This window comes from Amphiura filiformis, chromosome 5 (genome assembly GCF_039555335.1).
Source record: "Amphiura filiformis chromosome 5, Afil_fr2py, whole genome shotgun sequence".
Classification (NCBI taxonomy): domain Eukaryota; kingdom Metazoa; phylum Echinodermata; class Ophiuroidea; order Amphilepidida; family Amphiuridae; genus Amphiura; species Amphiura filiformis.
This window is the reverse complement of record NC_092632.1, coordinates 71400660-71415919: the sequence shown is the minus strand read 5'-3', so window position 1 is coordinate 71415919 and position 15260 is coordinate 71400660. Positions and strand designations below refer to the sequence as shown.

General features: G+C 36.0%; 1 protein-coding gene across 6 annotated transcripts in view; it reads right to left on the bottom strand.

The window, feature by feature from the left end:
• The window catches only part of LOC140153659 (tetratricopeptide repeat protein 7B-like), a 76796-nt gene that overhangs the window by 23358 nt on the left and 38178 nt on the right, over positions 1–15260 (bottom strand). For all 6 annotated transcript variants that reach the window (XM_072176460.1, XM_072176461.1, XM_072176462.1 and 3 more), the window contains 8 exons: positions 14500–14627; positions 13814–14098; positions 9960–10023; positions 7928–8065; positions 7062–7145; positions 5345–5449; positions 4479–4593; positions 1154–1284 (listed from right to left, as the gene is read on the bottom strand). In XM_072176460.1, coding sequence (XP_072032561.1) covers positions 1154–1284; positions 4479–4593; positions 5345–5449; positions 7062–7145; positions 7928–8065; positions 9960–10023; positions 13814–14098; positions 14500–14627 — 1050 coding nt within the window. The remainder of the gene's footprint in view (positions 1–1153; positions 1285–4478; positions 4594–5344; positions 5450–7061; positions 7146–7927; positions 8066–9959; positions 10024–13813; positions 14099–14499; positions 14628–15260) is intronic.

Genomic DNA, 15260 nt, shown 5'->3' with positions numbered 1-15260 from the left:
ATATTGTTAAGTTGCTTAATTTTTCCAGTATCTCTTATAGTTCATCCTACAGGTTGGTAATGGGACCTTCTGAGCCATTTGGCATTTTCCCCAATCTTTTATTATCCTTCTTTTATCTGGGAATAAAAGTTGTTTCTCTTGCTGATATCCTGACTAAAATACAATGCATAGCACAGTATTCGCTCCTTGCACAGCCATCAAGTGTGTGGGTTGAGGTTTGAACTGACAGCAAACACGAATGAGATTTGAACTGCACTACAAGATTCCTATTGGGGGCCACCTGCACAGGTACAACGTTTCCAAGGTACCTGACTGGTATACACTGAGTACCTACAGAGTACCAATGCTGGACCCACCAGCAGTGGTACTGCACTACACCAGGCACAAAAGAAACTCGTCAGTTATATTCATCCTTGCTGTTCAATAACTTGATAATTTTGGATTATTCTGAAATATACATTTTGTTAATTGGACTTTGCTTTCTCATTTGACACCCTGTTGGGAAAAACGAACAAGAATTGACCAAGATATGCGCCTCCAAAGCCTCAAACCCCAAAATCAAAAGTTGCATTTTCAACGATTTTCTATGGGAACGCATCGTTGTATTGCACACAAGCACCACAGGCCAATCAATAAAGCACACAGTGTAACAGGCACAATTGAATCGTTAAAATTGCAACTTTTCATTTTGGGGTTTGAGAGTTTGGAGGCGCATATCTTGGTCAATTCTTGCTCAATGTTCACGAACAGGGTGTCAAATGAGAAAGAAAAGTCCAATTAACAAAATGTATATTTCAGAATAATCCAAAACTATCAAGTTATTGAACAGCAAGGATGAATATAACTGACGAGTTTCTTTTTGTGCCTGGTGTATACTACACTGGTACTCACCAGGTACTGCACAGTACCAGCCAAGTACCTTGGCAATGGTGTACCTGGACAGGGGGGGGGGGCCTGCAATAGGAATCTGGCAGTGTTGTCATATAACATTTTGCAAAGTTACATAATTTGTCCCTTTGCGTCTGTTGCCACTTTGAGGCTCTACCCAATGAGGTACCGTGTAAAGGTTGAATAACTTAAATTACACTTTTAATGATAAAATAATTAACTGTTTTACAATTTATTTGGATTGCTGTATCTCCCATTTACTTACTTGTCTTGATAATGCCAATTGGAGTGCTGTGTGATATAAGATTGTATAGTCTTGACTATCTATTAGATATGCTTTATTCAAAGCTTGCAAAGCTTTCTTCTGATAATCTTGTCTTTCTTTGTGGATTGTCACTATAATAAAAACAATAACAAATACAAAATGTGTTAATTCCGTATGAGAAATTCAAAATTTAAGCTTTTTTATCAATACCTGTGACAAAAACCACAGAACTGTAATTGCTTTTAAAAGCAATGTGTCATTTTAAATGCCCTTCACTTAAAGCCTTAAGGGGTGGGGTATGAACGTTTGGACAGTATTTATTGTGGGACATTAGAGTACATCAGACATATCAAAATGCATTCTGAATACAAAGAATGTCCTTCTAATATCAAATAATTTTGAATTTTTGAAATCCGCAATGTAATACACATTTGATGGCAAATAATTAAAAATTGATATTTTTGATATTTAACAGTACTCGAAGTAAACTTTATAAATCTGATGATTTATACTTAAAGTGTATGTAGGTGGGATGCAAAGCTGACGATCAATTGAAAATTTTGACTTTTCAGTATTGAAGATATGGATTTTTTTTCTCAAAACACACAAAAAAATTAGGTCTTTTGGGGAAAAAATCCATATCTTCAATATGAAAGGTCAAAATTTTCAATTGATCGTCGGCTTTTCCTCCCAGCTACATACACTTTAAGAATATGTCATTAGATTTATAAAATTTACTTCGAGGACTGTTATATATCAAAATGTGAAAAATATCAAATTTTAATAATTTGTCATAAAATTTGTATTATATCGTGAATTTCAAAAATGAAAATTATTTGATATCAGAAAGATATTCTTCGTATTCAGAATGCAATTCGATATGTCTGATGTGCTCTCATGTCCCACAAAAAATACTGTCGAAATGCTCAAAACGCTCATTCCAGATCCCTTAATGTACGATCTTTTTAAAATTTTAGATTTTTCTTTTTTTTCTTCCAAAATGATAATATGCAATCATTATGAAAGTTCCCAATACATTTGGATGCGAAAAACATTGGAAATTTGCAAAGAAACAACATCATAAACTTCACTTCTATCACTTGAAATATCTCGCACTTTTTGGATTAGGGCCTTGAGTGCGGCCTCAGAGTTAGTCTCCCACGCAGCCAGTTTGGTTATGCTCCCTCCACATATATGTCAGTTTCAAATTTGCCACCTTTGGTCCCCATGAACCAGATCGTGTCACCTTTGGCCCCCATGAACCAGATCATGTCACATATGGCCTTAATCGTTTACATAGGGAGTGTGAATTTCGAATGGAATTACCTGAATGGGCGAGTCCATTTGAAATCTACATCCCCAAAGGGAGATTACGGTTATGTCTTCCATAGGGTGTATGGATTTAAACTGGAATAGCCCATTTTTGGATACTATGTCTAAATTGCCATACAAAACACACAAAAAAAATTAGGTCTTTTGGGGAAAAATCCATATCTTCAATATGAAAGGTCAAAATTTTCAATTGATCGTCGGCTTTTCCTCCCAGCTACATACACTTTAAGAATATGTCATTAGATTTATAAAATTTACTTCGAGGACTGTTATATATCAAAAATGTGAAAAATATCAAATTTTAATAATTTGTCATAAAATTTGTATTATATCGTGAATTTCAAAAAATGAAAATTATTTGATATCAGAAAGATATTCTTCGTATTCAGAATGCAATTCGATATGTCTGATGTGCTCTCATGTCCCACAAAAAATACTGTCGAAATGCTCAAAACGCTCATTCCAGATCCCTTAATGTACGATCTTTTTAAAATTTTAGATTTTTCTTTTTTTTCTTCCAAAATGATAATATGCAATCATTATGAAAGTTCCCAATACATTTGGATCGAAAAACATTGGAAATTTGCAAAGAAACAACATCATAAACTTCACTTCTATCACTTGAAATATCTCGCACTTTTTGGATTAGGACGCCGAGTGCGGCCTCAGAGTTAGTCTCCTACGCAGCCAGTTTGGTTATGCTCCCTCCACATATATGTCAGTTTCAAATTTGCCACCTTTGGTCCCCATGAACCAGATCGTGTCACCTTTGGCCCCATGAACCAGATCATGTCACATATGGCCTTAATCGTTTACATAGGGAGTGTGAATTTCGAATGGAATTACCTGAATGGGCGAGTCCATTTGAAATCTACATCCCCTGTGCGGGAGATTACGGTTATGTCTTCCATAGGGTGTATGGATTTAAACTGGAATAGCCCATTTTTGGATACTATGTCTAAATTGCCAAATAGCTATTGCTAAACCGAGGTGTTAATTAGCACCACTGGTTCAAATATCTTCAAATTTAAGTGTACCTTCTATACTCAACAAACTAACACACAAACTCATGTGACATGATCAAGGGGAATGAGTCACATGTCGACCCTGGTCGAAAATGAGTTTTACATGTTTCTAAAGAGGACATTTAGAGTTTTCAGAAACTGAAAACCTCATGTTGATACGACTTTTCTTTGCAAAGTTACGTCAATTTTCAATTGCTAAAAACAATATAAAACAAAAGACTTTGAACACTATCTCAAAATCAGTATTAGCGACATCCGACTCATTTCCCTTGATCGCGTCACATATGCTTTGGTTCACTTCAAGTTTGGTAGTGATGTCAATGCTCTTTTGTGGTTGCGATGCAAGTGTGCTGACAGACTGCTTTTGTATGTGTGCGTATACACTCTGCATTATTAAATGTAAGCACATGATTTGATACTGCAACCAGTGGAATAAGCACCTGCATCACTACCAAACCAAAGTTTTGAACTGCTGTGAAGTATTAAATACGTACCCAATAAAAACAAAACTTTTTAAGCTGGTTTTAAACTCAAAAGTTTTGCTGTGAATGTGGTACAAACATTAATCTAATTTTAGTCTCAAATGAACACTAATATGAACTTGAGAATTTATTCTACACCACATTTGTTGAATATTTTATTATTCACAACTAATGTTTGTTGTTAAGTTTACTGCAATGGGTTTATCACAGAGAGAGCAATACGCATGTTTATAAATAGGTTCTTGTAGGTTCACATTGAGAGGTATTACCATGTCCACAATATTCAATTCTAATTCAAATCCATACACCCTCTATGGAAGACATGATCTTAATCTTCCACACAGGGAGTATACATTTCAAACTGGGGTTACCTAAATGGGTGACTCAATTTCAAATCTATACCCCCTGTATGGGCGATTAAGGTCATGTCTTCTACAGAGGGTGTATGGATTTCAACTGGAATAGCCCAATTCTTTAGCTACCAACCTTCGTGAGCCTTTTGTCCATAACCCATCCCCAGCATAAGATAGCCTCTGCTAACAGCTGCTGGATTGCCTTCTGCTGCTACAGCTTTCTGGCAGAACTCGATTCCATCATCAATCTACAAAGCATGCAAGATGTAACAGTGTATTTAATATCGTAACCAAAAAAATGCATACTTGGGACGTCTAACCTCTTTTCTGGTCCGTATGCACAAAACAAGTTTGAATCTAGGTCTAACTTTAGACCTGGTCTAACTCTGGAGATTAGTCTTATGGAGAAGGAACTTCTTGTTATTTACATACTAAATTCTATATTTTTGTAGATCTTGTCAAGGGCAAATACATGTAGCTTAATATTAGATGGCTGCAGTTTATTTTTTGGGCTTTGCTAGGAGTAAGGAGGAAAAGAAAAGATTAAAGGGATCTCTCCTAAGTCTAGGTTAGATCAGGTCTAAAGTTAGACCTGGTCTAATTTGTTTTGTGCATATGGAGAGAGACCAAACTCCATATTTGTAATACTGTGGGAAATCTGACATATTTGGATTGTCATAGATGGAGACTAAATAGTGTACCTCTGACTATTGCATGGGCAATATGAAGAAACTATATATTTTGTTATAACTTGGGTATAAAAGTCGTTCTTGTGTAGGTCTAAACAACATGTTTAAACCATATACTTGCCTGCAAACCAACAACATGCTTAGTTGATTTTTAACAAAGTTACAAACTATTATAAACAATTACATTGCTCTATGGTCAGACATCCATTGACAAAATTGTGAAAAGGAGAACTAGTACCTTGCAATATTCTAGACATACTCATTTGGGTTAACAAGAACAATACATAATTGAATGTTGGTTGCTACCTACCAGTTCTAACGTATCATAGCAAATTTTAGCAGCCTCTAAGAGAACAATGTGGTTTTTGGGTTCCATTCTTGAGCACTCGCGGAGAACTCTTAAAGCTCTTGCATGCTGAAAACACAAACAAAGAACACAAGTTTTTACAGGATGACCTTGACACAGAAGCGGTGGACTGTCCATCGACAAGCCACATCATACACAAGGTGAAGTTTGTTATGCAACAGGAATTTACAGGAAAGCATACCTATGATTATACCCCATCATAATACACTTTTAAAATGATTGCATGAAAAAATAAAACAAACAAATACTACTACTATTGTCAACATGTTATTGTAAAAAAATTAAGCTACCAACCTATTTGTTTTTCAATCAGTTATGCCAATAATTTTTTAATCTTTTAAGGCCAGAGTAATGGAAGACACATTCGTCCACGCCCGAATTTGAGATTTCTTGATATTTATCAATACTAAGATGTATTCTTTCACTTGAAACTGATAAAATACAACTTGTTAATATTTACACGTATATTTGCTTGATTTATTTCACTCTTTTCAACTCTAAAAAGTCACATGGCTCAAGACAGCTTAGTAAATTGGCGGGAAATAATGAGTCAGAAATGCGCGAATGCAAAATATTGTGATTACGCGTGACGCGGCGCAACTCTGCGCGTATATCCAACGCAGTCAAGGCGCATTCGGTATGTTTTTAACGCCGGCAAATGCGGTGTAAACAAAACACAAATTTGCAGTCAAAATGCCACTTAGATTTTTTAATTATTTTGAATTTTGGCGCACTAAAAGCAGACATTATAAATTCATTGTTGCAAAAAGATGCATATTAAGACCATGCACCAGGTACAGCTTTTACAAGCGTGAAAGTCTTGCTGTTTTAAAATATAAGGACATTTTGTGCATAATTTTGACAATTTTTTACTAAAACGTCGATTTCTCATAGTTCATTTTTAACAATATTGCACGATTTTTGTCAGAACTCCTGAAAAATATGCAAGCAAAAGGTAAACTTTTTGCACTATCGTTTAGAGTACATCCAAGTCTAGGGAAGGTTTTCTTATTTTTTCAAAATATTTGTTTTAAACAAAAATATACACCATTATGTGCAATTTTTAGCTGAATTAAAATGACAAAATTGCTTTTTTCACATGTTTTTTACAATATTTCGAAAAAATAGACGAATTTAAAAAAAATAAAAAAACCTTCCCTAAGTTCATGTCTCTTCTTCATTAAAAGCTAACTGATTTTTTTATACTCCGAACTGATTTTTTTTTAAGTTGTCACAAAAAAAATGGGGTAAAAAAGTGATTTATTGTGATTTTATCAAAAACTCGAGATTTTTGAAAAAATCTGACGTCACCATGGGATTCCGTGACTAATTTCCTTTCCAAAAATGTATAGTTTTATATACTTTGGAGATACAATTCAGAAATAATGATGCTCGAAAAGGTCCATGTTCTCTCCCATTACTCTGCCCTTAATAGCCTTTCTAAGTCTGGAATACTAGTATGTTACTATTTGTTTTCAGAGGAAAACTTCCATTTCGGTTTATCATATCTAACATTCTACTTGTTGCTTCAGAGAAATTATTTCAAACAAATAACATTGTGAAAACATCCATTTTCAACCAAGGAAGCATAACCAATTGTTGTTTTCTTAAATAAAACCTATTTATCAATTATCTACAAAACAACAAGTAACCAACTTACCCTTCCTGCGCTTGCCAGTGCTAAACCAAATTGAAACCACATGTGAAATTCTTCAAATGAAAACTTCATTGTTCTGTCCAAGGTCTACATAAGAGAGAATGAATATAGAAAAACAATTACAAACATGATTCTGTCCTATAGAGGCCGTCAGCCTTTTCCGTGGGATCCACCATCTTGTGGGTACTGCCGTTCTGCATGTCATGCGTTAGACATTACGCCTCCGATTACGCGGAAGTCGCAGCGCGTGACGCACCTCTTCAGTCAAGCGTCAACGCAGTGATCTTAGCAACAAGACTCATGAGCACATTTTACACTGTAACTCAGAATACAATTTGCCGAGTTTACGGCTCATTCGTAGTGTCCACTCACATTTGTTTATGATTTGTCATGATGATAATTGAATTTTCTGAATGCAGCAGTGAAACAGTGTGCCTTATGGTTAATTTTGCACCTTCAAACATACAAATTGTCTCAACAATTGGGTCTTGGTAATAGGAAACTTTCTTTCCTGCGATTCTTTTTCTCCAAAGAGCACCAGATAAATCAATTTTCTTTTTATGTGCTACTAACCAATCAAGGGTCGTGGGGAGTTTGATTGACAGTGACGTCAGACGCAAACTAGTCTTTTATTCAGATTATAGTCAAGAGGCAATTATAGTTTGTTCAGAAATACTTTTTTGTGCTTTTTTTTTGTGCTGTGAATACAAAAAACCAATAAATGTTCAATATTTTTTCAAATTTTCATGATAGACCTGCTGACATGTAATTATTGTAAACACACCAATCACCACATAGTTTTACTCTCTTAAAACTACCAAAAAATTCAGAGGTTATACTTTACACCAAAACATTTCATGTTAACTTACATCTGCAAGCATATTATACTGTGCTCTTCTGACTAATGTTATTGCCAACAAGTCATAGACGGCAGTTGCGTTCAGGAATGTGTGTTTTCTACTCTCCGAATGTTCCTTGTGTCTGCTTAACACTACATCACGATTAACCTGATGACAAAAATTAACATGTATTAGCTGAAATGATTACAATTATCAGACAAGGAACCTGAGAATACTGAAATAAGAGCGACGCTATTGGGATTGCTGAGCGGAGTCTCAACATGGCATGTGAGTGGGTACTGACAGAGTGATCCCATGTGACAAAACAAATACATTGTTTTGCAGTTATGCCTGGTGATTGATCGCTGCAGGGGTAGGGATTAAGCCAGGGATTTTCTGGCGGGCTCGCGGGTACCCGCCCCGAGGCTACATTACCCGGGCAGGAAAGTTGTTTTTTTGGTTTTGTAGTGTCCCTGGACCTAGACCTAAATGCTAGGATTATTCATGGTTGACCTAAAAAAAAAAAATTTTGCACATTGTTTTTTTTGTTGCAATTTGGGCACCCGTTACCCCCTTGAAAAATCGCGCTGGTACCGGGCACAAAATTACCGAAAATCACACCCCTAGTAGGGATTTATTCTATTTATTCACAAGTGTTTTAAATTTGGGGCACTATATCTCTCATCCAATGACAAGGCTAACTGTTCAGCACATCCAAAAATTTCTTGATTTGTATTAGACTACCCCGTAGTCCACTTGTCCATTGTGCATACTCTGGATATTGTATTTAAGCTTAAAACTCTGATTTAATTAATGTGTGCACAATTGATAGATTTTCACATCTGATCAGTCACCCTACTCCCTCTGTTTGTTAGCTTCCCAAGTGGACTACTGACATTGCCTTGCGGTTAAGATTTTTAACACGGGACTCTATGGAGAGTTAGGCCAATTTCTGGCCTAACTAAAATTGGGCATGATGTAATGCATCTTTAAATGATCTGCCTTGTGATTGGTCGCCCATACCTCGCTATGGTTTAAATCGTCTGGGCCTGCGCCATTACACCGTAAACAACTGTCTGTGGTATTAGCGGCGCTTTTGTGTTGACGCTGAAGTTAATCTCTCATCAAACATCTAGCGTACTTGTGGTTAATGGACTGATAAACAAGTATGCTTGACAGTGTGTTTTAGAGAGCAAAGTCCAGGGGTAAAGTTCTGCTTACAATTCAAAGTTCATAGTCGAAATTTCGGGGTTCGCTATCAATAAACTGGTAGATTCCAAAATTAGAATTGTTCAGTATTAAAGTGAGCCGTTATAATTATGCAAGATAATGTTGCATTCAATTACTTTTATTGTCACTAATCGTCTGATATTTTTAACTCTTTATGACCATTTTACTATTGAATACTTTAATTTTAATAAATATCAGTATAATTTTGAGTTCAACGAAATGGGTTCATCATGACTAATAATAACATATTTTTAATAAATTTCGACTATGGCATAGTCTAGATTTGTATAGGCATTTACTACAGTGCAAAAGGAATGGAGGTTGTCACATTTTGAAACTTGCTATGTTTCATGGGCACAATCCCTATCTTTCACTGGGCACCTAATGCAAAAGGATTGGTAGTTTTGTGATGTTAAGTTTTGTGATGTTTGGTACCATGTAAATCAACCAACCCCACAAATGGTCAACTGGCTGATAAAATAGACAATTTCCAGTAAGAAAGTTGCATCCTCAAAATTTAAGATTGAACATATTTACTCTTATTTAATGCCAGGCCTTGGTTGAGCCTATAATAGCTGTAATAATAATTTCTCGATCATGAGCTTGCGTGCACTGCGTACGTCGCATTTTCATGGAATAACACGCTAGCGTGATATGCCCTTGACCTCGAGTCAACTGCCTAGCGACACTGTGCCCTGAAGGCCGTGATTGGTTAGTTCGGAATGTTGTTTACCATCGATCGCGTTACGGTAAGCGTGTCGAGTGGCAAGCATTGCGTACAAATTGAACACTCATGATCGAGAATTATTTTAGCTATATTGTCAGCACTAACCTGTAACTCTGATATCAGCAATAACAGAAGTGCCTCTTCTTCAACATTCTTTGGTACAAATATACTGAAAGTATAAAAAAAGTCAACACACACTTTTGAGTTGATCAGAGATTATTACTCATGGTAACCATTATCCCAATGTTTGATTTCCAATGTAAGTTAAGATAATTGAAAATGAAGTTTATCTTATATGCAACGATTTTCAGTATCAGTGGCGTACTGTGACCGCTCCTACCGGGGAGGTCGGGGCTGAAGAAAATTCAATTTTGCTGCCCCTTCCCCAACAGCCTGAAAAGGTTGACCCAATTTTTTTTTCGGTCGTTTGAAAAATTGAAGGGTAAAAAAAAAAAAAAAAAAAAAAGGATTATAAGCGCTAGCAAAAGCAAAATATTTTAATGAATAGTACAATTTTTTCAAAAATCTTTTATACTTATCAAAATTCTTTTGCCACCTTCTTCTTCCACCGCCCTTCGTTTGCCGCCCTACTTTTACCGCAGCCCTTCGTTTTGGCTGCCCCCTACTTTTACACTCATGGGCTGGCGCCCCAAAGCCCCCAAAAAATAATATGCATGAGTATCCATTCAAATTTTGAATACATGGAAGATAAAAGAAAGTTATAATATTTATTAGAGGCATGATTTTAATGCCAAAATCCATGTCCATGCATAATTTCTTGATGGAAAACTTCAAAGTTATTTAAAAATCTAAATGAAACTTGTCTATAATTATGGAAAAGACTACAGGGGCTTGGGTTTTGCTCTTGGTTCTGACCATCCAATGTTGAGATTGTGACATGCAACTAAAGCTTAATTGCACAATTTGGCATGGTATTTTTTGCATTTAATCAGTTTTTTTAAAATATTTATCAGAGAGAATAAAGTATGGTCATTAAAATGATATGTCATTTGAGCAATTCTTACCAACTACATAAGTTATCAAGCCAGATATCCTCAAGCTATGCCAGAAAAAACTTTAATAAATCTATAAATCTTACAGTAGCATCAAAGTAAAATTGATCGTTTATACATGTCTCCAATATGCTATGCACATACAGTTTAACCTCTTTTATCCGGCCATGCTGGGACCAAGTATAGTCCGGATAAGTGAAATATCTGGATAAGTGTAAAATCCGGATAAGTGAATTGCATATAATTCTGCACTGGCTGTCCCAAGTACTGAAATATGAACAACACCGTATTGTTTCAACATGGGGTAATACCATTAAAAGATGACATTTGAGTGTTTTATGCAACATAGACATGTCATTCAAAGCATTCAGAGCATGGGAATAAGTAGTCATGTTATCAAAAACATGTTTTCCTGTGAAGACTTCACAGCCAGATAACAGAGAGATCCATATAAAAGAGGTTCAGATAAGAGAGGTTAGACTGTAATATAATAATCACACTCCTCGTCCAAAACATTCTCAGTTTTTTAGAAGGCAATAGCTAGTTTTGTCATATCACATCCTCTTCTGTTCACAATATTTCAAGTGAATTAACCATACAAAAAATCTATTTACCTACATACCCAATGAAGATACAGATATACACATGCTTATCCACAGACAGATGAACCTATACCTTTGTTAATTTCTTTAACCACTGATTATAGGGGAAGGAAACCAACATTGTGTCACATGAAATTAAAATTTATTCAAATAAATAAATAAAATTGCACAACACACCTAGTGAAAGTGCTGTAGTGTTAATACTAACTTATATAAAATACTTGCAGTTTGTTCTCACACATGCACTTATTGGGGGTGAGGGGTTGGACACAAGGGGGGGGGGTGACAATCACAAAATCTGTATTTCCTTTAATTATTATTGTTTGTGTTACAATGGAAATTATTTTCTCCTCCTCTTTTTTTTCTACTTGTTGCTTCAGAGACACTGTTCAAACAAATAACATTGGGAAAACATTTGGGGGAAAACAACAACACAGAAAACTTTATCAAACAAATACTGTAGTTATGTGATATTTGACCAAATTAGCACCTCAGGTATACATCTTAACCATATTTTGAAAGTCACGGTTGATATTTGGCAACTCTATACTTTTATACTATGCTGTTTAGTCGGATTCAAGTAGTCTTTTCTAAACTTATACAAAATCATAACTGAAAAAAACGTTTACAAGAGGGCTTATATATGATCGTTAGAAATTCAGGCAAAACAGAAGTAAAGCTCCTTCTAAATTTTCAAAATCAAACACAAGCATATGTCTCGTTGGTGCTCATATATGAAATGGAACTTTCTTGTGATTGCTGAATTATACGGGACATAGTATGCCTGAAAAATTTTGCTGCAATTCATCAAATTTCATGAGATGATGCATCCAAGAAAAATCGTTATAATGATAAACCATTATTAACAGCATGCAAAATATTACAGAGGTAAGTAAATAAGTTCAGCTGACATAGGTCATAACTAGTCGAAAGTTGCGACTATCACTAGTAATAGTCGCTACTATGACTATTGGTGACTTTGTCGTGCAACCCTGATGTAAATAAAAAAGTGAGTAAGTCAACAAAAACATTTTCAGTGCATACCTGTGAAAATCATAACAGTGCATCTAAATTTAATTATTCACAGGCTGCATATAATTTCACAACAAATTTTCATTTTTCAAACACTCATCACTTACAGTTCTGAAAGGCGACCACTATTTCTCCTGTGGAACAATATATAAGTGCAAGCAAATGACCGCTTGAATGGTGTCACAATATTAAAAGCATAATTGAAATTAACAAAAAGAAAACTAAATCATATAAACATGAAACAAGATTGCTATAAGGCCGAGTTTTTTTATTATACTGAAATATAATCACAGATTAACCCTAACCCAACCAGAAGCTCACTAAAGCTCACTATTTAAACCACTGCTTGTGCATGCATTCCAATGATGCAATCAGCCTAAGTCATATATACCCAGGGAATCGCTGACCGGCCAGCGCAACACCCGTGGCTAGAGGCGGTCCGGGGTACCAAGTGACTTCTTTGTTCATCTTCTCTCCTTTTTTGTTTCTTCTTTCCCTTCTGATAGCCAAAAGACCATGGGCACGAATCGATTAGGGTTAATGACAATGATCTGGATCTGAATGATTATTAAGCAGAAATCTCAATCCACGTCAGATTTGAGTTTGGCCTACATTGTTAGACTGGTTGTTATTTGGCTGAAATAGTTGCAGTAAAATGGTTATAAAATCCTGTCTTGAAAGTGGGCAAAGCAGGTGTGTGAGGATTAAATGCACTGTGCAACTCATGTGAAAAGAACTTACATATTAAAATATAAAGAAAATATAAAGAAAACCAAAATCATGGCCATGGCAGGTACCTAAGCTCTGACAGAATTTTCAATAATTCTTTTTAGAGGATTATGTTGTGCAATTATATTTACCTCCATGACATGTCTGTTCAGTAGCCATAAGTGGACTACAGTGGACTTTTCTTTTTCATTGCTTTTAATTATAAAAACTATAGGTTACTCTATATCAAATTACTTCAAAGCCCCTCTAAAGACCATTTTGATACAGACACCAATTTCACAATTCACCCAAAATATCACAATCTGAGCATATGATGGAATTCAGTTGTGTGCTATATTTTTGGTATAACTCATAATTAAATATTAGGAATAAAATGTCTTCATAATATATTACTGCCCGAAGCTCAGAACATAAAGCTCAGAACTTCCAACTTTGCAATATTTGTGACTGCTAAAACACTTTCAAACTAAATTTAATATACAGCAGCAAAAAGTAGTCTTTCAACATGCATTTTTGCTTGAGAATTTAACAGATAAGTAAACACACAAATGATTAAGTAATAATTGTTTTTTAAATTTCATACCTTTCAGTACTATACATCTTAGGTTTCCCTAACGTCCCCCTGGATGCAATGGGTCTTAGATTAGCAAAGGAACTGCCGCTAGACTTGAGGCTACCAGACCGCTCATCTTTTAATGAACTCAGAATGCTGCCTTCTGCTGATGGTGGAGTGTAGTGATGCATACAGACGCCACGCAAGAGTACTTCTGCTAGCTCCCTGGCAACCGTCGCACGCATGGTCTGCGATGTCCTGACCTCTACAGCTTTCAGAATGGTACGAAACCTATCAATACCTTCATCAAGTTTTCTGGATTAAAAATGATAAGTTACATTAATAAAGACTAGGATCTCAACATACATCATTGAGGATTGCGAGTTTGAGCCCCAGCAGTGCCAACATGTTGTGCACTTGGGCAAGGTGCTTTACCTTACTTGCCTCTCTTTACACAAGGTTGAAATGGGGAGCTGTTAGGAATATTATCCAATGAGCGCTGCCTCAAAGGTATTAGCATGCCTTGGGCATGGCAACTGACATATTATAACGACAGCGGAATAAATGTAAAACCCTTTGATACATGTGAAAGGTTATCAGAGTAAACTGTTGACAAGCCAATCACACTCAACTAGAACCTCCAATTTCCCCGACAAACATACAGTTTGTGATAACCATACGCAATCTAGACCTGAAACTAAGTATCATGCACCTACCCTTCTTGAATGCGCAGTAAAGGTGCCTTCTGTACAGCCGTCTCAAGCACAGGTCCTGCCATGTGACTACTTCCACCAAGACTACTGGATCCGGACACATTCGCTCCTGCATTTTTCTGGTCCACTCTCTGCAGGATATAATAATCATGTAGCAAGTTAGGATATGACAGGTATAGAGAGAGTCACTTTGGTACACAATAAAATATAATTTTATGCATAATCTAAGCCTCTGCTGTGAGCAGAATATTGACCAAATATATATAAGAAAACAATTAGCGTCACTTACATTTTGACAAGCAATAATTAATGGTAACCACTCAAAGAAAGCACTTTTGGTTTTTACCACATTTTAGTATAAGTTCTGGCATTTTGATTTAAAGGAGGATGGTCATTGAGCCCAGTTTGTGTATGTTGGCACAAAAGTACAAATGTGAAAACATGATCTGCCGTAAGTGCTATGCTAACCTGCATTCGTGTGCACACAACTGTCGCAAGAAGAAATGTGGACATACCACTTACCTCAGACCCAAGAAGAAGCTGGTGTGAGGTGAAAGTCTATATTTTTCTCAATATGTCTACATATTAATCCACTTTTTATTTTCACACAAAATGTTCATGGGTCCAGTGTTGCCAAAACTTTTCAGCGTCAAGGCGCGGCGCATTGACTCGCCAGGCCGCGGTAAAGGATTCTCAAGTAGCCCAATTTTTTAAGCTTCCAAAAAAGCACCCAATACCGGATATTTGGGCGAATTTAGAACGCA